At 42.4% G+C, this 24323-nt stretch overlaps 1 protein-coding gene across 9 annotated transcripts in view; it reads left to right on the top strand.

Moving 5' to 3' along the window:
* The window catches only part of SHANK3 (SH3 and multiple ankyrin repeat domains 3), a 521647-nt gene extending 506069 nt beyond the window's left edge, over positions 1-15578 (top strand). For 6 of the 9 annotated variants that reach the window (XM_077264301.1, XM_077264298.1, XM_077264297.1 and 3 more), the window contains 2 exons: positions 5211-5363; positions 7205-15578. In XM_077264301.1, coding sequence (XP_077120416.1) covers positions 5211-5363; positions 7205-7733 — 682 coding nt within the window. In that variant the 3' untranslated portion in view covers positions 7734-15578. Of the gene's footprint in view, positions 1-2297; positions 2361-5210; positions 5364-7204 lie in introns of all 9 variants that reach the window. The other 3 variants (XM_077264304.1, XM_077264305.1, XM_077264303.1) reach the window with 3 other exon arrangements.
* The last annotated feature ends 8745 nt before the right edge of the window (positions 15579-24323 follow it).

Raw genomic sequence — 24323 nt, 5'->3', positions numbered from 1 at the left:
TCATATGTCTTGCATAGAGGAGAGGCTTCCGTTGGGCCACTCTGCCATAAAGGCCCGACTGGTGGATGGCTGCAGTGATAGTTGACTTTGTGGACCTTTTTCCCTTCTCCCTACTGCCTCTCTGGAGCTCAGCCACAGTGATCTCTGGGGTTTTTTTTTACCTCTCTCACCAAGGCTCTTCTCCCACGATTGCTCAGTTTGGCTGGACGGCCAGGTCTAGAAAGACTTCTTCCATTTAAGGATTATGGAGGCCACTGTGTTCTTAAGAACCTTGAGTACTGCAGAAATTCTGTTGTAACCTTGGACAGATCTGTGCCTTGCCACAATTCTGTCTCTGAGCTCCTTGGCCAGTTCCTTTGACCTCATGATTCTCACTTGGTCTGACATGCACTGTGAGGTCTTATATAGACAGGTGTGTGCATTTCCAAATTAAGTCCTATCAGTTTAATTAAACAAAGCTGGACGCCAATGAAGGAGTAGAACCACCTCAAGGAGGATCACAAGGAAATGGGCAGCATATGACTTAAATATGAGTGTCTGAGCAAAGGGTCTGAATACTTATGTGTTGTGAATTCTGTTCTTGGGCTCCCTCCGGTGGTTGTTTGTGATAGTGCAGTTGTCTCTGGGTTGTAATCCGGGCAGGTGTTTCTGCTGATTGCAGCTCTATTCGGTATTTAGGTGTGCTGGATTCATTAGTCAGTGCCAGTTGTCCATTGTTCTTGGAGGGTTTACATCCCTGTCTGGTTCCTTCTGCTCTGCTGCCAATTCAGCCAAGATAAGTGTCTTGTTTATTTTCCTGCAGCACACATGTAGTGTGCTTTTCAGTTCAGAACAATTTATTGTTTTGTCTTGTCCAGCTTAGACTTGTTTGGATTTTTTCAGTCATGCTGGATTCTCTGGAGATGCAGATATACATTCTATGTCTTTAGTTAGATGTGGAATTTTTGTATTTTCTGCTGTGGATATTTTCAGAGTTTTAATACTGACCGCTTAGTACTCTGTCCTATCCTTTACTATTTAGCTAGAAGTGCCTCTTTTGCTAAATCCTGTTTTCAGCCTGTGTGTGTCTTTACTCTTATATTCACCGTCAATATTTGTGGGGGGCTGCCTATCCTTTGGGGTTTCTGCTCTGAGGCAAGATAGAATTCCCATTTCCATCTATAGGGTTATTTAGTCCTCCGGCTGTGTCGAGGTGTCTAGGATGTGTTAGGTACACCCCACGGCTACTTGTAGTTGCGGTGTCAGTTTAGGGTTGCGGTCTGTACAGGTACCACCTTCTCCAGAGAAGGTCTCATGCGGCTCCAAGGTCACCGGATCATAACACTTATGACCATGTGATATTTCAGTTTTTCTTTTTTATTAAATTTGCAAAAATTTCTACATTTCTGTTTTGTTTCAGTCAAGATGGGGTACAGAGTGCACATTAATGTAAAAAAAATGAACTGTTTTGAATTTACCAAATGAATGCAATGAAGCAAAGAGTGAAAAATTTAAAGGGGTCTGAAAACTTTCCATACCCACTGTATATTCTTGCTGGCTTCCGAGGCTCCCTTAACTGGTACTCTGCTGAGCTCTGTGTAATCTAACCTCCTGGGGTGATGTTTCGCTAAAGGTACCTTCACACGAAACGACTTTACAACGAGAACGACAACGATCCGTGACGTTGCAGTGTCCTGGATAGCGATATCGTTGTGTTTGACACGCAGCAGCGATCTGGATCCTACTGTGATATCGCTGGTCGTTGAATAAAGTTCAGAACTTTATTTGGTCGTCAGATCGCCGTGTATCGTCAGGTTTGACACCAAAAGCAACGATACCAGCGATGTTTTACGCTGGTAACCAGGGTAAATATCGGGTTACTAAGCGCAGGGCCGCACTTAGTAACCCGATGTTTACCCTGGTTACCAGCGTAAAAGTAAAAAAAACAAACAGTACATACTCACCTGCGCGTCCCCTGCCGTCCGCTTCCTGCTCTGACTGAGCGCCGCTGTTAGGGCCGGCGCTCACACAGTACAGAAAGCGGACGCCGGGGGACGCGCAGGTGAGCATGTACTGTTTGTTATTTTTACTTTTACGCTGGTAACCAGGGTAAACATCGGGTTACTAAGCGCGGCCCTGCGCTTAGCAACCCGATGTTTACCCAGGGACCTCGGCATCGTTGGTCGCTGGAGAGCGGTCTGTGTGACAGCTCTCCAGCGACCAAACAGCGACGCTGCAGCGATCGGCATCGTTGTCGCTATCGCTGCAGCGTCGCTTCGTGTGAAGGTACCTTAACAGAGGCTTCAGTTGTCACCTAGGACTACCTGCTTGGCTGCTCTGAGAGGGTACAAGGCAAGGGGACCTCTGAAGCTCCAGGGGAGGTAAGTACGGTGTTGTTGCACATTGCTGCTATGGCTTTTCAGATGTTCCTATATATTCTTATAGACTACTGCTGAAACATCCCTCACATATTCTTCTGCTTGTGGACATACCCCAACAAAGTATTTGATTTCATGATAACTGAATAGAACTAAACCTGGTGTTCATCATGTGACCCAATGCATTTAGATCCCAATGCATTGTCAATCTGTAGAACAGGTTCACAGGGACATGCAATAGAACTACATTGGAATAATGATTATTATTGTTATTAATAGAACAACCATTTGTATTCACTTATATAACTATTGAAGTTTATCAATATGATTTACTTTTTAGTTTAAAAAAAAATGCTCTTACAGACAGGACGAACAGTAGAAAGATGCTCCTGCATAGAAAATAATAGACAAGCTGTGATGTGTTGTGCTCCTTCTGGACAATGCACCCACAGTAGATAATCCACTGCTGACAGCGAAACCCTACCTCAGTCATATGAGTCTGCCCATATTCTATGTCATATAACCCTGTTGCTAACTGAATTCCAGGGGTCACATAACTAACCTGTCAGCCCAAAGATACATTACACATGATTAATTGATCATATGCACCATTTTACTGTGTAGGGACACAAGACAGAAAAATGGATATTTATCAGTATTTAATGGAGTTGGCCACTTTCTGATAAAGTTTCAGACAAAAAGTAACCTGATGTGAAATGTATAAAATGCTGAATTATGGCATTGGTAAGTCAGGAACGACTCTGATGCCTCTACAGCGTCCCCAAGGAATGTGTGTATACACTAGACTAGACGTGTCGGCTGCTTCTAAGTTGGTGGCAGTCGCAGATTTTACCCACCTGACCTTCACAATGGCTATGTCCCTTTCACTGATCATGCCCCGGTTCAAATTTCCTGCATCTGCACAAGTCCAGGTGAAGATCATGTGGATAAGTTGTAACAAATTCTGTATCCGTGATACCCTTGGGCAAAGAGAGAGGGTGGAGACATCTGGTCATGGTATTTCTGAAATCTAGTGTGAAAGTAGCCAACCACTTTAATACACATAAACATCTCAACATTGCAACACCAAGAAGGAAAAGTTGCAGAATTATGGAAATCACAGGATGGATAGACTTGTTAAGGGTATGCAAATTATGAACAAATTGAGACAAAATTTTCAAAACATCTCACTTTAGTTAGTATCAAGTATGAGCACCACACATAGAAAAAGATGCACTTATATGCCTTGTCATGCTGTCAATATGGTTATTGTTCTGCCACTCTAAAGACACTTCAGCACACAGATCATCAATATCTGATGGTGGCAGCTCTCTTTGCAATTGCCGACTTTTAACATTCCACATGTGTTCAATGGGAGACAAGTCTGGAAACACCGCAGGCCATAGTTGCACATGTAGGCCTTGTTGTCTGCTCACAGTAGCATATATGGCATTGCCATTGCTTATTTGACTTTGCGTGTGAAAAAATGTCTCTTGGGATACTTTAGAGACATGGCCGTACTACTGGTTTCATGTCCAAATTAATGTAACTCAAGCTGTTAGTTTACCTGGAGTGAAGACAATAGGGACCTGACTACCATACATTTTACCACCCCACACCTTAATCCTTGAAGTAGACAAGGTGTGATGTTCACTTATGACGACCTCTTTAAGGCGTTACCCAAATGGTCTCCAAGTGGAGACCAGATGTTGGAATTGCGCAGTGGAGGCCGGAATAGGTCCTTTTTAATGATACCAGCTTGTTTTGGGTACAATGATTGCTAGAGAATACTTGGGCAACACCATGAAGAGCCCTCTACGAAGGAACTTCACACTGGTCTTACTCCTAGGATTATGGTGTGAGGTGACATAATGCATGGTAGGTTGACCCCTTTAGTCTTCATTCCAGGTACACTAACAGTTCGGTGTTACAATGTTTTAATTGTGTATCCAGTTGTATGGTCATTTCCCCAGAGTGTCCCAGGAGCAGTTTTTTCAGCATGGCAATACAATGTTGCTTATGCTACTGTGAGCAGTCTGTGTGCTACCATGGGCTGCACCATCTCCAGACTTGTCTCCTATTGACCACATCTGGGACATCATTGGATGGCAATTGCAAAATGGAGCTGCCAGTAGCGGATCATCGTGATTTGCGTTCCCAGGTGCATTCAGTGTGGCAGGAAATGTCTCAATCATTAATTACCTCTTTGATAATATGCCAAGACGTATAAGTGCCTGTATTTCTGGGCATAGTGCTCATACTGAATAAGTCTAAATATTTCTCAAATTTAGTTTCTATTTTTTCATCATTAACAAATCATTAACATGTCTGTACTGTGATTTCCATAATTCCACAACTTTTTCTTCTTGGTGATGCAGTTTCAATGTTGAGGAGGTTTATGGCTTTGTAAAAAATCTTCATTTAGTGGTTGTACGGAATTGTTATAGAAACTGAAATGAAAATGTGAAAGCCTCATATATAGAAGATAGTCCAGAATCAGTCCAGGTTTGTCGTATAGGAGGTCTCTATGTGTTATGTTCTGTGTGATGGCTGACCATGCATCTTGCCTGACTGTAGTGTGGTAATAGCTCCTCTGACAACTCATGGAGGAGACTGTCATGATTTATTTGTTCTTGGTGCTGCAATGTTAACATTTCTCTCTCCCATCCCATTTTTCACTCCATCTCCTCCCTATCCCTCTTTTTCTGTCTTGCTATATCCCTTTTTCTCTCCAATTTTTAACCCTGGTTTTAACCCTAATTTGTTATCTATCTCTTGCCCCTTCCTTCTCTGGCTATCTTGCTTTTTCTCTTTTCCTCCCTTTTGCTCATATTGCATGTTGATCCGTCTCAGACACTCAGATGTTCGGAATTTTGGCACATTGTGTAAGTCTTTGCATGCAGCCACCAATCAGCGGCAGGCTCTGTCTGTGTGTCTGTCTTCTTCCTTGACCTGTCTTGTGATCTCCAGCCCGAGGGTCGGGGGGGTCAGTTTTCCTTCTCCGAGGTCAGTGGAGTAATATTTGGGAGTTTTATTTTCCTTGTCTATAAGCTTTTCATCAAAAATGTAAATACAAGGGAAAAATCTGTCATTGAGATTATCTTACAACTGAGGAGAATTGATGCCATTTGCTAATCCCTTCTGTCATAATCATGTCCCACACGTGTAAAATGCCTGTATATAGATTGTAAAATGCCTGTATATAGATAAGGAAACCTCTCCAGCCATTGCCAGTGGCCAGAGAACGCTGGCTATAATATTCCCTGGGTGTAACTATGTATCATACTTCCCTCCATGTACAGTGTCAGATTCTGTAATGCTTCCTGAGAAGTCCCAGGAGCAGTCATGCTGCCATTTCCTTCTTCCTTTCACTCCTTCCATAGACCCACAGTTACTAAACGGTGGTAAGTGAATATGTGCAAAGTGCGTGGCCCTCTTAGTGAATGAGGGTGACATACCGTAGTTATTTTACACATATTCCATTGTTAGAAAACCATGAATCATTTCCTTTACACTTCACAAATACTTGTTTCTTTGTGTTGGTATATCACATAGATTCCCAATAAAATATACGGTATTTAAGTTTGTGGGTGTAATGTGAAAAAATGTGGACAAGTTAGTGGGGGTATGAATACTTTTTCAAGGCATTGTATAGATAAGTGTATGAAGGCGTGAATTGGAAAACGTGCTCCAAGCCTGCTCCAATTCTATATGTACCGTCAACACTGATGACATTGTCATTGGAGAGTTCTAGAGCAAGAGTACCCAACCTTCTCTCCAGTTGGCCATGATTGTGACGTTTCTATATTACTTTGATGTAAAAATATCCATGTGGTTTCCAAAGGAATCTTATGGCTCTATATAAGTAAGCATACTAAATAATTAAGGAGACTGCTGTCTGTGCAAACATGTAATGTGTTATACCTATCCCCATCTGTCCGAATTAGGACCATGTTTTAGATGTGCCTATTTGCATCATGTGGTGTGGATAAAGTTCTCATACGTTATGATGTATGTCGCCATATTCATTGACACCAACTGTACTTGTTTTATATATTGAGAAGCAGCCCCATGTGCAGTGTATTGTTGCAGTGCCCAGGCTTGTACTGTGCATCACATGCTGTATGCTCCATAGCCTCCATGACAATGGCAGACAGAAGGGAATTGTAAAGCACATGCGCTCACACACTTTGATCATACTTGTGGTACTGCCGTTTAGTAACTGCCTAAACACTTATGTGGTTTCATAGTTCATGTTACACCCACATTGATTTCTTCTTTTCATTCCGTGTCTCATTTAAGTGTTTTCTTCCATTTCCCATGCCCCTCAAAGAATAGGGTCTTAGAGATGCTTAAAGGGATATGATGTTAAAAAGTTTAGATTATATTTAACGCATATTACTTTCTCTCTCCTTTTTGCTCATTGTGTCTCCTTCCTTGTTTCCTATCGTTTTACTATTTTGTTGCATTGGTAACATTTCTTCCTTTATTATATGTCTTTACTTATGTGACCCCCTTCCTCTTTTTTTGTAATCTGACCTAATAATATCTGTGTTCCTCTTTTTCCTAAAATGTCATATCCTACTTTTCTTATTTTCATTTCTAACTGTCCACTTGAATTATCTAATCTTTTGCTTTTATCTTTTCTGACCCATTTCTTGTGCACTTCTATGTGTTTCTTATTATTTTTCTCATTGGTCGTCTTGCTGTCTGCATCTGATTTCTTCCTGCTATCTCCCTACATTTCTCAATCCCATTGATTGTTTCTCTTTATTGCACTTTCCTTTTTTCCCATTACTTTGTCCTCTCTACTCCCTCTCCTTATATGTTTTCTTTCCCTATCACAGCTTGTTCAGCAGTCTTGGAGAGTTGCACACTATTTCCCAGCGCAGCTATGGAACGTCCTACACCGTGCGCCCCGGAACCCGACACCCCTTGACTCGGCGAGCACCTAGCCCTGTGTCACCTTCATCAGAGAGGGTGGATCCCTTGGGTGGAGCACGTTCCTATACGCTTACACCCCCCACCATCCTGAAGTCCTCCAGTCTTTCAATTCCTCATGAACCCAAGGAGGTGCGTTTTGTTGTAAGGAGTGTCAGTGCCCGGAGTCGTTCTCCTTCCCCATCTTCTGGGCATCCCATGCACAGTTCTCGCCCATTCTTGCAGAAGCCCCTTTCTATGTGGAATAAGTATGATGTAGGTGACTGGCTAGAGAGTTTGAACCTTTCAGAACACCGTCTTAAGTTCCAGGACAACGAAATAGAGGGCTCCCATCTACCTGCTCTTACCAAGGACGATTTTGTAGAGCTGGGGGTAACCCGAGTGGGTCATCGCATGAACATCGAGCGTGCCCTTCGTCAACTAAGCACCAGCTGACCCGGTCAGGAGCTGCGGTCCCATCTCCCGGGAGGGCAACTCCGCACCGCTGCGGGGGGAGGAATTACTTTACATTCACATAAGGACAGTCACCGCTCAGAGTATGTGAAACACACACCTATTGATGTACACAAATCCGAACAAGTAGCAAATACAGAATGCCTTGAACATACTGGAAATGGTTCGCATTGCTCCGAGCCTTTAAATTGCTGTTCACACACACATACCGTGACTATTACATGTGCTAGCTTAATCACACTTAACCTGTCCCATGCAGACACACTTACTCTGACACACACTGACACACAAGTGTTGACCCACACACTAACTGAAGGGAGACCATGTACAATAAGTGATAAATCAGATGCATAATATTCTGAAAGTATACACCACATGTAATGCCACAGAAATAATCCTCTCCTTGTGCGGTGCAATGGGGCCCAGTAATTGATCCCCCCCTCCCTCTTTCTGTGCCAAGGAGGGGAGGTGGGATCAGTCACGGGGTCCCAAGGCCAGGCCACTGTGTGTTAATGCCACCTTTTTTACCTGAATCAACAAAAGAATCGCAGTCAGACAGTGAGATCAGTCTGCAGGGGAACGGGGTTGAGCTGCAAACCTCCCATACCAAGATCTGACTCAAGTCCTGGAGAGAAATCCATGGATTGGGCTGGAAGAGGCCGCAGATTCCAGCCACCGCCACTGTGGGACGCTTTTTATGCATCTTTTTAATTAGCTATATATTTGAAGAAAAAAAGGACTTTACCTATATATATCTCATATAAATATATAAATATATATATCTATATATATCTATATACACGACACCCTCTCACTGGACTTTTTTATATCTGCAGATCTGGGGGTATTTAGAGGTATATGCAGATACTGCAGTACCTCATTTTGGGGTTTTGAATTTCATTTGATTATTTTTTCTTTTTATTGGAAGTAATGAGCGTTTTTACAATAAACCCCTCACCATGCCACCTGCATTCTTTAGAATGGAACATGCATCTCGACATCCGATTTCCATTTCAAAAAGGGAAATCATATTTGGGGTTACTTTCATTGGTTTCTTACTTCATTTCAATGTCATATTTATTTGCACATGGGTATTCATTAAACTTGGGTCATTCATTTAACAAAGGTGGAAGATTTGTCCTTAAGTTGTGACTATTATGTCTGACTGTTCTGGGATATTTCTTATTGTAATATTTCATATTTCCTTTAATGTAATATTCCATAGGGGTTACAGTTATTCTAGCATTTGACGTGACTTTTTATGGTTAACTCATTGGTTGGACATTTAGTTTATAATTCGGGGGTCACATTTGGATATATGGTTTTCATTTAAATTGAAAGCTTATTGAATTATTCCAGGGTTTTTGTCTATTCAGGTGTTCAGAATTAGCAGTTATTTCCTCACATTGCTTTGTGTGGTTTAGCCGGAGAAAGAATAGACCCCCCATATAAACGCGTTGAAATTGATGTACATATTCCCATACAAAATGTCACCAAGGGTCTCCCCCCCCCCCCCCAGATAATTGGCATCCCAGAAACAAATGGAACTGCAATGGATATTTTGGAGATGTCCCCGCATCAATGGTCAGTTTTCTTCAGTACATTTTGTATTGTTATGATTGAGGCCACTGGTGAGAGAGGAGGGAGGATCACGGAGCCGGCTGGGTCCTCTCATGTACTGTGTCCCTGTTCACCTGAGGATGGATTACCCGAGGGTGACCAACCTGGATCCGGCGTGCCTTATTGCCATGATAATCGCTTCAGGTCCCGAATGGGGAGAAGCAGTGTAATGTTATCCCATTTCCTGCAGTGCCTTATCGCCATTGTGGAGCTTAGACAAGACCCTCTAACTGTGTTACTCTAGCAGCTGCCGATGGAGCACATAAATATACAGTCCACAAGATGGAGTTATGGCTGCTGCTTCTCTGACTGGATCTCTACAGCCCAATCCCTACACACCAATGGAGCCTCATGGACAGGGTTGTCTATCCAGTTAACTGCTTAGCAGAGGGATGTCAAGGAGCGAGGCTCTTAAGGCCACATGCTTCTGCAAGGAGAGACAGGACACTCAAAATTTCAGTGTAAATTCGCCCCACTGACTATGCTTCAATTATGTGAAGATTATTTTGTCAAGTGTCACCTCAGTTTCCAGGTTGACCCAGCAATGTAACACCAAACATTTGTTGTGAAACGTTCCAGTACAAAAAAAAAGTTGTCCCCTTTCTCATATTTTTGGGAGTCGAGAGGAGATTTTTTTTCTACATGGAGTACGAACGTTTGCCCTCTTTGACACATCACATAGCTTCTTACTATCTGCTACATCTTGCAGGAATCCAAAACGCTAAATTTACTAAATAACCCTAGCTTCCAGAAACCAATTTAAAATCCATAAATGTATATTATATATATAAAAAAAAAAAAAAGTTCACAGCCGACTGGGAAATGTAATACATTTTTTTCCACCAACAAATAAAACCACAAATTTACCTGATCGAAAGAAAAAAAAAAAACTAAATCGTGAAGTAAAAGTAAAAAAAAAAAGGGAAAAAATATCAATAGAATAAAAAAAAAAAAAACTATACAACTCCAGTGATGAAACACTTAAGAATTAATATATGGAATTTACCGAAAGCATGAGAGAAATGATGTGCCAAATTGAAGATAATAACCTGTAAAAAAAAGGTTTGCATATTTTTATCTTTCTATAAACCGCTTCTTTTTGTGTTGACCCCTGTTACACTGTGTACAATGTATATAGAACCATATATCTACTCTGTAAAAATTCTACAAAGCTCATCCCTGATTTGTGTGAATCCTCTCCCATCCGTGTACCTTTGACCCTATTTTCGGCACCATACCCCTATGTTACACAGTCCGTTCCTACCAAAATCCATGTGTAACTTTGAAATGACGTTCCAGACCCACTCTCTTCTTTTTCCGGCTTTGCCAAAGCTTGAAGGGGAGGGACCGATGTTAATGTCTGATTGGGGAATGGGGATCCTGCCATGGGGTAAATATCATCTGGTGCTAAAAAGAGAGGGTTGCGGTTTAATCTGCGCCTCTCGTATCTTAATGTTTTTAAGGCTTTCATACAGACAGTGTGTTTCCCACAGAGCATTGCACAGCTACTGGGGCACTTGTTCCATGTGTTGACCGTGGACCTAGAGCAATGGAGGAGTAGATCGGGTTGTGACTAAACCGTGTGCTGAAAATGATGGCTCGTTTGGCCGCAAAAGCAAAGTAGAAGCTCGATGTACAGGCTCTTGCTTCCCCAGATTATTTTACATATATGGCTGCATGGGATGGATAGCATGAGCATTACATTATGTTGTGGGACTTTATGACCAAAGAAAAAAATATTAGGACATTGCTGCTAGTAAAGCCACAGGGCACAGTGGAAACTGGTATACAGTTTTTATGTATATATACATACATATATATATACAATAGGTGTTATTTCTATTTCTAAATGTCCTTTGAGACAAGTGGTGCCCAATTAGTCCAACCGGCCTCTGCCCATGCCACCCAACAATATTCTCCGTCCAGTGTTATCCACGTGAACATCATGCATTGATAATGAGCACAACCGAATGATTATGTTTAATTACTCAACCGCTATCTCTACTACTCGTAGCCCACCGTCATCCGGTTCATTTATGGTATTTCAGCATCTTGTTTTGCATATTAACTTTTTTTCCTCAAAAGCCATTCATTGTGGCGCCTAATTGTGCACCATTGCAATACCGCATTACCATGTTGATAAAAATGAAACTGTGATACTTATATATATATATATATATATATATATATATATAGACCAAGGTCTTACAGTTCAATGCCATCTGGTAAATTACAGATAGTACACAATGTTTAAGCACTTGAAATATTCTTAGGAATCCAATGTATATATGTCTGTGATTGAACTTGCCATGAAGTATTAGGGCAGTACTAGAGCACTTTGGTGCATGGATTTTACGGTGCACCAGCTTCACTGATACAGTTGCGAAAAAGAACAGAGAGCCTGGTGTTCATGGTCAGTTTGCTTATCCAGGTTTTTGCACCAGGCTTTAGCTTTATGCACTCTGGCAACAAGCACCTATAAGAGAATAAAAAACTGATGACCCTTCCATAAACCACTAGTCATTTCACACTGCTGGTAAGAATACCTGAAAAATCTACATTCCAGTACTGAGGACTGACGGTGAAATGCATGGGTGAAAGAGAATCCATCAGCAGGTTTTTGCTATGTAATCTGAGAGCACCATGATGTCGGGGCTTAGAGCCTGATCACAGTGATGTGTCACTTATTTGGTTGTGTTAAATCAGGGTTTTATCAGCAGGAGATTATTACTACAGGACTAGATGTTTAATTCCTCCTGGTTAATGGCTCTGTGTAACCCCAACTCCATCTTTCTGCCTATGCATAGAGTACACAGAAAACTGCCAATCAGTGGTGTGGGTGGGGTTATACAGAGCTCAGCATTCAGAGCACTGCTGGATCTGCAGCAGAGAAAACAGTGATTGTATCAAAATGATAGCAAGCGGCCCATTAAGTTACACATTGCTGGAGTCAGGATCTCATCCCCTATATCATGGTGCTCTCAGCCTACATCGTAACAACCTGGTGACAGATTCCTTTGAAATGCTGGTGGCACTTGGCAGTCACCCTCTAGTGGTGCCAGCTGCTTGCAAACATTAACCAGCAGAGAGCCCGGAGGATTCCCTCCATTTTTACCCGAATTTCCTTTAGCATTTTCTCTATTGCATTATATTTTGCTTATGTTAGTAGAAGCTTTTAGCAATTCTCACCATGTCAGACGTGCCAACATTTATTTTCATTCACTTCATCCCACAAGTTCATATTCCCAAGCGATTCTTGAAATACTGTAAGCAGTGATCTAAGGTTGTGGCTTGTGCAACCCTCCAAGGAGAACTTCAAGCCTTTACAGTTACTATTCCTCTGAACATTGCAGCTAAAGAGCGGCATATATCTGGGTGACGGAGATCTGTCCGCCAAGCTGCAGGAGGCTTTTTTGGGATATTAGCGCCTCATATTGCACTGACTTGCCCTCTACTCTGGCTTGCACTATGGTTTTTAAGCTAATATGAGCCATTTCTGGGTTTGATTATTGTAGTACTTGTCAAACAGTTTCATGCAAGTAAGGTGCTCAACCATCCTGATACATTCATATGGCTGCCATAGCGGCCTCACTTCTGCCCCTTCCGCATTCATGACGGACACTCCATCCTGTGCAGTATACAGCTCTGGCAAAACTTAAGAGACCCCCACATCAAAACCCTGTCATGGGCAGCCCAATCTCCAGACCTGAACCCCATTGGAAACCTCTGGAATGTAATCAAGAGGGTGATGGATACTCTCAAGCCATCAAACAAAGAACTGCTTACATTTTTGCGCCAGAAGCAGTGTGAAAGACTGGTGGAAAGCGTGCCAAGACGCAGGAAAGCTGTGATTAAAAATCATGGTTATTCCACAAAATATTGATTTCTGAACTCTTCCTGAGTTAAAACATTAGTATTGTGGTTTCTACTGTAAATGATTATGACCTTGTTCTCTTTGCATTATTTGAGGTCTGAAAGCACTCTTTGTTTGTTTTTATTTTTACCATTTTTCTTTGTCAGAAAAAAATAAAAAATGTATTGCTTGGAAATTCGGAGACATGTTGTCAGAAGTTTATAGACTTAAAGAACAATTTACATTTTACTCAAAAATATACCTATAAAGAGAAAAATCAGACAAACTGAACATTTTGCAGTGGTCTCTTAATTTTTGCCAGAGCTGTATATTCATGATGGAAATGATTGTAGATGCCAATGCATCCCCTATGGGAAGGAAGAAAGCATGGCTGTGTGGAGAATAACCCTGGATCTAACACACTTCTATTTCTCTAGGTGAAGCGGGATGAAAATATTAATGTTTTTTAATAGATGATCTTAATCATTTTCTGTCACATTTTCGAATTCTATAATGAACAATTGCATGTATCTATGGCTGAACCATCATATGATTGTACAAATATGTGATATAACGCACATGCACCTAAAATATAGTATACAGAAATATTGCGGGAGTCGTTATTGTTGCCCTTACTGCATAGGCTGACGGTCATTTATTATTCTTCACCTGTTGATGACGTCCGATCTGAAAATGATAAATCATTGGACCAGTACAAGGATGCCGACGTAGCAGAGCTGGGTTTGTAACCTCACTCATTTACATATTGAGTTAAGATAATGAGCTGGGTTTGGCTGCAGGTTTATGTAATGAGTTGTCCTACGCTCCTCTATGCATTATATACGGTGTGTACAAGGTGCAGAACATAATGAATACATCAATGTAAAGGAATCATTTTTCTGCTGTTATTCAGAGAGAAATCATTTGGTTAGGCACAGGGTTATTCTCTATCTGTGTTTTTTTCTTTATTGGAGGGGTGGGGGGATAGGTAGACACCTATAAAAGTGATTTTATCAACTTAATGCCAACACTGCAAGTATGTTGTCCTTGTCATTGATTTGGTTGACCCTGTTTAGTGTGATATGACGTGCGGCTCCTTTGATGGTAATGTAGTGGGATGCATTGGCTCTGCAGCAAGACCGCTTTATTTATACAAGATAATTAGGACACATTATTAAAGGATTTCTACTAGAAGGGTAAATGTGTTTGCCTGCTGGACTAATTGCCGTAAGCTCAACATCATATTGTAAAATGAATAGAGGATTAGAGGAGATTAACATTGGTACACAGATTCAAGTGCTTCTTCAGATGGCTAGTGCAGGCTGCATGGGAGGACTCCTGCCTCTGCCCTCCGAGAAAGGGTCAAAATGGACTGAAAGGCTTTTTGGGGCCATTTCTTTCTTCCTTTGTGTACACAGATGAAATGTACGGTATATGTAGACACAGCATATTCCCAGTGCATGTATAAAGGTAATGTAAATCTTCCCGATGTGTTTGAGCAGGCAATAATTGACAGTGGGAATATGTCACTTTGAAGGGTTGAGCCTAAGAGAGTTGTTGGCACGGTGTTTCTTGGAATTCATAGGGTTCATATTAATAGTAGCATGATATATGTACGCTAACCAAAGCAGGGAATCATTTCTGTTACCTACTGCTTTTTTGAGGCCTACTCCCATTATACATGCTGCCATCATCAGCAGTGGAATATGGCAGGTCCACACTAATAACAATTTGGACGCCATCTGGGTATTTGACAGTTATCATGAAATAGATCCATCAACATACATGCAGTTAATACAGTTTTGGGGTGTCCCATTTAGGTGCTCATTCTTGATGCAGAGCTTGAAGGAACTGAGGATGCACTATCTAGGATTTGATGGCGGTTTGGGAATTCTTCCTTGATGTTTGTGTCGGCATCAGGTAGTCTTTATTTTGGCGATGATGTTAAGGGCGGGGCGTCTGGATTTCTTCTCTTACCCCTGCATAGGGTGTCACTTAGTGTGCTGGATGACGTAATAAATTTATAACAAATTTAACCTCTGTCGTTGTCTTTATTTTTTAATTCTGAATTAAAATGAAGTTGCTATAAGTAATTCATTAACTTTACTAAACTGCTATCTATTGCCTTGGAATGGATCCCTGAAAAAATAAAAAATGTGACAAAACTCTGTGCTTGTCCTTTGACTCTTAGATAATCTGATATCCAACCTCTACAAGTGATCTTATATTCACTACAGAATATATGGGGTCTATTCACATAGAGCAGCCAAACAGCTGCAGCAGAATGCAATGATTTTGCAATTTAGACATTTTACTGTGATTTTCCTATGATCTTGGCAATAGCCCTCAATTCAGTTGCATCTTGTGACAAAGCCCCAAGGAAAGTCTGCCCAGAAAAGAGGTAAGAGGAAGAGAAAAGCGCTCCCTGTGTGAATCGGCAACCGCATAGGACAAGGTCCAAGTAAGTATTGCTCACCTTCACTTGTTGTGCTGGACTTTAGGGCACAAAAAGGAGGATTCTTGTGATCAGATTGCGCCCTGACCATCAACTCCCCACCCTCTCCGGACAGGAGTTGTACAGAATGAGAACACTCTTGGATATGACGGATGACTTCACCGATCAGTTGCCGCACCAACCTCCAATTCCACACACTCCTGGGCAGGAGCTGGAGATGCAATTCAGGAGGAAAAATAAGGGGGCAGATATGTTGCGGGTGCTGTGATGGAAGAAACCAGCGTATTCATAAGGTGAAACGTTTAATGGCACTATACATTTCAGGCTCGGTCTGTCTCCTTGAACACATGCATACAAATAGAAACAGCCTTTTTGGGCCAAGATATAAACAGTAATTTAAATAACATGTTCTACATTAACCATCATAGGAAGCAGAAAAGGATCCCAACATTTTTATATGTGAAGCGGACAGACCGTGCTGTCAAACATCTCATCTTGTGAATAGGCTGGTTTCCTCCATCGCAGCGCCCAGAGCATATTCGCCACCTTCATTTCCTCCAGAAAAGAGTAAGATGCCTTAAACAACTCCTGATGATTGTTTATTTATCTCCATTCCTTTTTAATATCAGAGACAGTATTGTGCAAAGTTTTAGGCTGGTGTGGAAAAAATTGCTGCAAAAGTAAGACTGCTTAAAAAAAATGGAAGTGTTAATTGTTTATTCTTATCAATTTAAAGATGCAAAGTGAATGAACTTAAGAGAAATCTACAGTCAATATTTGGTGTGACCATCATTTACCATAAAAAAAAAAGCATCAGTTTGTCAAAGTAACCTTGTATACAGTTTATGAAAGTACTTGGCAGGTAGGTTGCTCCAGACATCATGGAGAACTAACCACAGATCTGTTGTAGGTATAGGCTTACACAAGTCCTTTTACCTGTCCATGTAATTCTGCTCAGACTCAGTGTTGAGATCAGGGCTCTGTGGTGGCCGTATCATCACTTCTAGTGCTCCTTGTACTTTTCTCTGAAGATAATTCTTAATTACATTGGATGTATGTTTGGGGTCAAAAGGCTATTGAAAGCACAATTCCTCCCACATAGATAAAATGCAGGACCATGTAAAGCTAGCTCTGTTAATAAAATGAAGCAGGAGGGGTGCAAGGTTGCTGGATAGGCTGAGCAATGCTGCCCTGGACCATCCACGGTGCACAGGTATGTAAGTAACCCATGGAGTTTGGAACTACTTTCTCAAAGCGGCCTACGTAGACATGTGCTTACTAAATATGTGATTTTCCCTGACATAGTACCCTTTGCCAAATAATTGTAGATTTCTTTTGCAAATACTGTTGTTTATTGACGGTCTTTGAATCAGGAGTTTGGTAGCCTTCTGCACTTTTGCTCTGGCCCCCAGTTTCATAAACATGCTTCTCACATAGCACGCCTCCATCTCTCAAGGGGCAGTAGTGTTTTTTTATTCACTTTTTTTGTTGAAGGTATTGATTGATTTTAGGGCCTTGTAGGGGGCAGTGCAGCTGAGTTTAGCTGTGTCACATTGCAAGCAATTTTATCAGCTCTACTGATTACTGCACTGAGTGAGAGCATGGCTGTCATTACACCTCTGTTATGGACTACTGCTGTTTAAGATGTAGTGACACATTGCTCTGCTCTCAGTGCAGAGCAATTATAAGTTTAGCACAACAGATTTAAATGTTATTACTGATACATGTCTGGACTGGCAGTGTGGGATAGGGGCAGTACAGCAGAGCTGACAGTGAAAGGAGAGCTGATAAGGGTGTGCAATGTGACCCAGCTAAACTCAAGTGTACTGCCCCTCCCCCCATGCTGACTTATGCCAGAGGTTAGAGCAGGAGATCAGAACTGTTTTATTACATCTCACACGCTGAGAAATCTGCTTTAAACTATGGTGGGAGGCGTGATCTTTCTCTTGAGTGTTACTGCCTGCATATGATTGATCATACAAGAAGAAGTACATGCCCCCAATGAAAACTTTGAAAACACCCACTTGGACTTAAAAAAAAGTTAACTTATTAGTTGACAAATACTTCGCTAATATCTCCAAAACAGAGAGGTAAAATAAAAATAAAGTTGTATTCTGCTGAGCAGCCACTTTTAAATCATGTGTCCAACATGAAAAATTTGATGTAAGGTCCTCTTTAAACTCATGTTAAATAGTATTCAATACACTGCTGCCATCATTTAAAGTGATTCCAATAGATTCCATATATAGTTTAGCTGTTCTAGTTGGATTTTCCTGACAGTTTCTTAGATGCATTTTACAGAAAATGTGGTCTGCAAACCCTTACAACACAGCAAAGGGATGTCAATATTGAAAGTGAGTACCAAAGTTTCCAAGGCATTAGGTATACTATGGATCATTGAAGACTGTCATCAACAGTGACATTACCTAGAATTTGATGTCTCTGAAAATGGATGAAAAATAATTGGTCTGAGAGATTGCAAAAAGCCTACAGAAACATTGAAGAAGCTGCAGGAATTTCTGGCAAATACTGGATGTGTACTGCATGTGCCAACGATCTCCCAAATGTGTCTTGTGCTTTAGGGTAGCAATACAGAATCCTTTTATTACTAAACATCTAAGCCTGGCTATGTTTTTCCAAAATCTACATTAAGACTGCCCAAAGCATTTAGTAAAACATGTTATGTCTGATGAGACGAAGGTTAAACTTTTTTACCACAATTGAAAAATGTTTAGCTCAAAACCAACACAGCCATTACAAACAAAAACGACCATAGTGAAGTATGGGGGAGGCAATATTATGCTTTGGGGCCCTTTTTTAGCAGCTGGAACTGGGGCTTTAGTTAAGATGCAAAATATAAACACCTCCAAAACTCGGTCAATTTTGCAACAAAGCCTTCAGGCCTCTTCTGAAATGATGAAGCGGAATTTCACCTTTCAGCATGACAACCCTAAGCATTCCTCCAAATCAACTGTTAAGGTACCTTCACACTGAACAACTTAACAACGATAGCGATCCGTGACGTTGCAGCGTCCTGGATAGCGATATCGTTGTGTTTGACACGCAGCAGCGATCAGGATCCTGCTGTGACATCGCTGGTCGGAGCTAGAAGGCCAGCACCTTATTTCGTCGCTGGATCACCCGCTGACATCGCTGAGTCGGCGTGTGTGACACCGATTCAGCGATGTCTTCACTGGTAACCAGGGTAAACATCGGGTTACTAAGTGTAGGGCCGCACTTAGTAACCCGATGTTTACCCTGGTTACCATTGTAAATGTAAAAAACCCCCAAACACTACATACTCACATTCTGATGTCTGTCACGTCCCCGGCGTCCGATTCCCTGCACTGTGTCAGCGCCGGCCGGCCGTAAAGCAGAGCACAGCGGTGACGTCACCGCTCCGCTTTCCGGCAGCGCTTACACAGGATGCAGGAGGGGTGCAGGGAAGCGGACACCAGGGGACGTGACAGGCACCGGAATGTGAGTATGTGGTTTTTTTTTTTACATTTACACTGGTAACCAGGGTAAACATTGGGTTACTAAGAGCGGCCCTGCGCTTAGTAACCCGATGTTTACCCTGGTTACCTGGGGACTTCGGCATCGTTGGTCGCTGGAGAGCTGTCTGTGTGACAGCTCTCCAGCGACCACACAACGACGAAACAGTGACGCAGCGATCGGCATCGTCTATATCGCTGCAGCATCGCTTAATGTGACGGTACCTTTAGAAGATCAAAGTTTAAGAAGACCCATTAAGACCCCAATCCAATTAAAAACTTGTGTTGACCTAAGAAAGGTGCTACACAATTGAGATGCCCCTGCAATTTGATGAATTAGGAATACTACTGCAAAGAAGAGTGGGCAAAGATTCTAGATGTGTCATGTGTTGTGAATTCTGCTCTTGGGCTCCCTCCGGTGGGTGTTGGTGGTAGTACAGTTGTCTTGGGGTTGTAATCCAGGGCAGGTGTTTCTGCTGATTGCAGCTTTACTAGGTATTTAGGTTTGCAGGATCCATGAGTCCTTGCCAGTTGTCCATTGTTCTTGGAGGGATTGCATCTCTCTGGTTCCTCATGCCCTGCTGCCAATTCAGCTAAAGATAAGTGTCTGGTTTTTTGTCTCTGTGCACACTTGCAGTGTGCTTTGCAATTCATTGTGTTTTTGTCCAGCTTAGACTTTGTTTGGATTTTTCAGTCATGCTGGATTCTCAGGAGATGCAGATATACTTTCTATGTGTTTAGTTAGATGTAGAATATTTGTATTATCTGCTGTGGATATTTTTAGGATTTTAATACTGACCGCTTAGTATTCTGTCCTATCCTTTTCTATTTAGCTAGAAGTGCCTCTTTTGCTAAATCCTGTTTTTCTGCCTGCGTGTGTCTTTCCTCTTATACTCACAGTCAATATTTGTGGGGGGCTGCCTATCCTTTGAGGTTCTGCTCTGAGGCAAGATAGAATTCCCATTTCCATCTATAGGGGTATTTAGTCCTCCGGCTGTGTCGAGGTGTCTAGGACGTGTTAGGTACATCCCACGGCTACTTCTAGTTGCAGTGTTAGTTTAGGGTTTACGGTCAGTACAGGTACCACCTACTCCTGAGAAAGTCTCTCATGCAGCTCCAAGGTCACCGGATCTTAACAGTACAACTGGCCAACAATGAGTTAAATGCATCTCAGAAGAAGGGAAGAAAGCCATTTTTTTTCTGTAGCCTGCTTTGTCTTCCCTCTTTTCCTCTGGGTGACTGAGGAGTCTTGTGCTAGCATGGATGTTCAGGGATTAGTTTCTCGTGTAGACCAGCTTGCTGCTAGGGTACAGGGTATTTCTGATTATATTGTTCAGACTCCGCTTTTAGAGCCTAGGATTCCTACTCCTGATTTGTTTTTTGGGGACAGGTCCAAATTTTTGAGTTTTAAAAACAACTGTAAACTGTTTTTTGCTCTGAAGCCTCGTTCCTCTGGTGATCCCATTCAGCAGGTTAAAATTGTCATCTCCCTGCTGCGTGGCGACGCTCAGGATTGGGCATTTTCCCTGGAATCTGGGAATCCGGCCTTGTTTAATGTTGATGCCTTTTTTCAGGCTCTAGGATTATTATATGATGAACCAAATTCTGTGGATCAAGCGGAGAAGACCTTGTTGGCCCTGTCTCAGGGTCAAGAAGCGGCAGAATTGTATTGTCAGAAATTTAGAAAATGGTCTGTGCTGACTAAATGGAATGAGGATGCTTTGGCGGCAATTTTCAGAAAGGGTCTTTCTGAATCTGTTAAAGATGTTATGGTGGGGTTTCCCACGCCTGTTGGTCTGAGTGATTCTATGTCTCTGGCCATTCAGATTGATCGGCGCTTGCGGGAGCACAGAACTGTGCGCGCTGTGGCGTTGTCCTCAGAGCAGATGCCTGAGCCTATGCAGTGCGATAGGATTCTGTCTAGAACGGAACGACAAGGATTCAGACGTCAGAATAGGTTGTGTTTTTATTGTGGCGATGCTTCTCATGTCATTTCAGTCTGCCCAAAGCGTACAAAGAGAATCGCTAGTTCAGTTACCATCGGAACCGTACAACCTAAATTTCTGTTATCTGTGACCTTGATCTGCTCATTGTCGTCATTTTCTGTCATGGCTTTTGTGGATTCAGGTGCCGCTTTGAACTTAATGGACTTTGAATTTGCCAGGCGTTGTGGTTTCCCCTTGCAGTCTTTGCAGAACCCTATTCCTTTAAGGGGCATTGATGCTACACCTTTGGCTAAAAATAAACCCCAGTTTTGGACACAGGTGACCATGTGCATGGCGCCAGCCCATCAGGAAGATTGTCATTTTCTGGTGTTGCATAATTTGCATGATGCTATTGTGCTGGGTTTTCCATGGTTGCAGATACATAATCCTGTGTTGGATTGGAAGTCTATGTCTGTGACTAGTTGGGGTTGTTAGGGGGTTCATAATGACGTTCCTGTCATGTCAATCTCCTCTTCTGAAGTTCCAGAGTTTTTGTCTGATTTTCAGGATGTATTCGATGAGCCCAAGTCCAGTTCCCTTCCACCGCATAGGGACTGTGATTGTGCTATTGACTTGATTCCAGGCTGTAAGTTTCCTAAGGGCCGACTTTTCAACCTGTCTGTGCCTGAACATACCGTCATGCGGAGTTATGTTAAGGAGACTTTGGAGAAAGGGCATATTCGGCCATCTTCACCGTTGGGAGCGGGATTCTTTTTTGTTGCTAAGAAGGATGGTTCCTTGAGACCCTGTATTGATTATCGCCTCTTGAATAAGATCACGGTCAAGTTTCAATGCTCTTTACCTTGGCTTTCCGATTGTTTGCCAGGATTAAGGGGGCTAGTTGGTTTACTAAAATTGACCTTCGAGGGGCATATAATCTTGTTCGTATTAAGCAGGGTGATGAATGGAAAACTGCGTTTAATATGCCCGAAGGCCATTTTGAATACCTTGTGATGCCATTCGGGCTTTCTAATGCTCCATCTGTTTTTCAGTCCTTCATGCATGATATCTTCCGGAATTATCTTGATAAATTCATGATTGTATATTTGGATGACATCTTAATTTTTCCTGATGATTGGGAGTCTCATGTGAAACAGGTCAGGATGGTATTTCAGATCCTTCGTGATAATGCTTTGTTTGTGAAGGGGTCTAAGTGTCTCTTTGGAGTGCAGAAGGCTTCTTTTTTGGGCTTCATTTTTTCTCCCTCATCTATAGAGATGGATCCGGTTAAGGTTCAGGCCATTCATGATTGGATTCAGCCCACATCCGTGAAGAGCCTTCAGAAATTTTTGGGCTTTGCTAATTTTTATCGCCGTTTCATTGCTAACTTCTCCAGTGTGGTTAAACCCCTGACCGATTTGACGAAGAAAGGCGCTGATGTAACGAATTGGTCCTCTGTGGCTGTCTCTGCCTTTCAGGAGCTTAAACGCCGATTTACTTCTGCCCCGGTGTTGCGTCAGCCAGATGTTTCTCTTCCGTTTCAGGTTGAGGTTGACGCTTCTGAGATTGGGGCAGGGGCCGTTTTGTCTCAAAGGAATTCTGATGGTTCCTTGATGAAACCGTGTGCCTTCTTTTCCCGTAAGTTTTCGCCTGCTGAACGCAATTATGATGTCGGCAATCGGGAGTTGTTGGCTATGAAGTGGGCGTTTGAGGAATGGTGACATTGGCTGGAGGGAGCCAAGCACCGTATTGTGGTCTTGACTGATCATAAAAATCTGATTTACCTCGAATCTGCCAAACGGCTGAATCCTAGACAGGCTCGATGGTCCCTGTTTTTCTCCCGTTTTGATTTTGTGGTCTCGTATCTTCTGGGTTCTAAGAATATTAAGGCTGATGCCCTCTCTAGGAGTTTTTTGCCTGATTCTCCTGAGGTACTTGAGCCGGTCGGCATTCTGAAGGAAGGGGTGGTCCTTTCTGCCATTTCCCCTGATTTGCGACGGGTTCTGCAGGAATTTCAGGCTGACAAACCTGACCGCTGTCCAGTGGGGAAACTGTTTTTTCCCGATAGATAGACTAGTAGAGTGATTTCTGAGGTTCATTGTTCTGTGTTGGCTGGTCATCCTGGTATTTTTGGTACCAGAGATTTGGTTGGTAGGTCCTTTTTGGTGGCCTTCTTTGTCGCGTGATTTGCGTTCTTTTGTGCAGTCCTGTGGAACTTGTGCGCGGGCCAAGCCTTGTTGTTCCCGTGCTAGTGGGTTGCTTTTGCCTTTGCCGATCCCTGAGAGGCCCTGGACGCATATTTCTATGGATTTTATTTCGGATCTTCCGGTTCCCAGAGGATGTCGGTTATCTGGGTGGTTTGTGACCGGTTTTCTAAGATGGTTCATTTGGTGCCTTTGCCTAAATTGCCTTCCTCTTCTGATTTGGTTCCGTTGTTTTTTCAGCATGTGGTTCGTTTGCATGGTATTCCGGAGAATATTGTGTCCGACAGAGGTTCCCTGTTTGTTTCTAGGTTTTGGCGGGCCTTTTGTGCTAGGCTGGGCATTGATTTGTCTTTTTCTTCCGCATTTCATCCTCAGACAAATGGCCAGACCGAGTGAACTAATCAGACTTTGGAAACTTATTTGAGATGCTTTGTGTCTGCTGATCAGGATGATTGGGTGGCTTTCTTGCCATTGGCCGAGTTTGCCCTTAATAATCGGGCTAGTTCGGCTACCTTGGTTTCGCCCTTCTTTTGTAATTTTGGTTTTCATCCTCGTTTTTCGTGTGGATTCTGTGGTTGATAGGTTGCAGCAGATTTGGGCTCATGTGGTGGACAATTTGGTGTTGTCTCAGGAGGAGGCTCAGCGTTTTGCTAACCGTCGTCGGTGTGTTGGTTCCCAGCTTCGGGTTGGGGATTTGGTCTGGTTGTCTTCCCGTCATGTTCCTATGAAGGTTTCTTCCCCTAAGTTTAAGCCTCGGTTTATTGGTCCTTATAGGATTTCTGAGATCATCAATCCGGTGTCTTTTCGTTTGGCCCTTCCGGCCTCTTTTGCCATCCATAATGTTTTCCATAGATCTTTATTGTGGAAATATGTGGTGCCCGTTATTCCCTCTGTTGATCCTCCTGCTCCTGTGTTGGTTGATGGGGAGTTGGAGTATGTGGTTGAGAAGATTTTGGATTCTCGCTTTTCGAGGCGGAGGCTTCAGTACCTTGTCAAATGGAAGGGTTATGGCCAGGAGGAT

The sequence above is a fragment of the Ranitomeya variabilis genome, chromosome 5 (assembly GCF_051348905.1).
Source record: "Ranitomeya variabilis isolate aRanVar5 chromosome 5, aRanVar5.hap1, whole genome shotgun sequence".
NCBI classification, from domain to species: domain Eukaryota; kingdom Metazoa; phylum Chordata; class Amphibia; order Anura; family Dendrobatidae; genus Ranitomeya; species Ranitomeya variabilis.
This window is presented reverse-complemented; position numbering and strand designations above follow the sequence as displayed.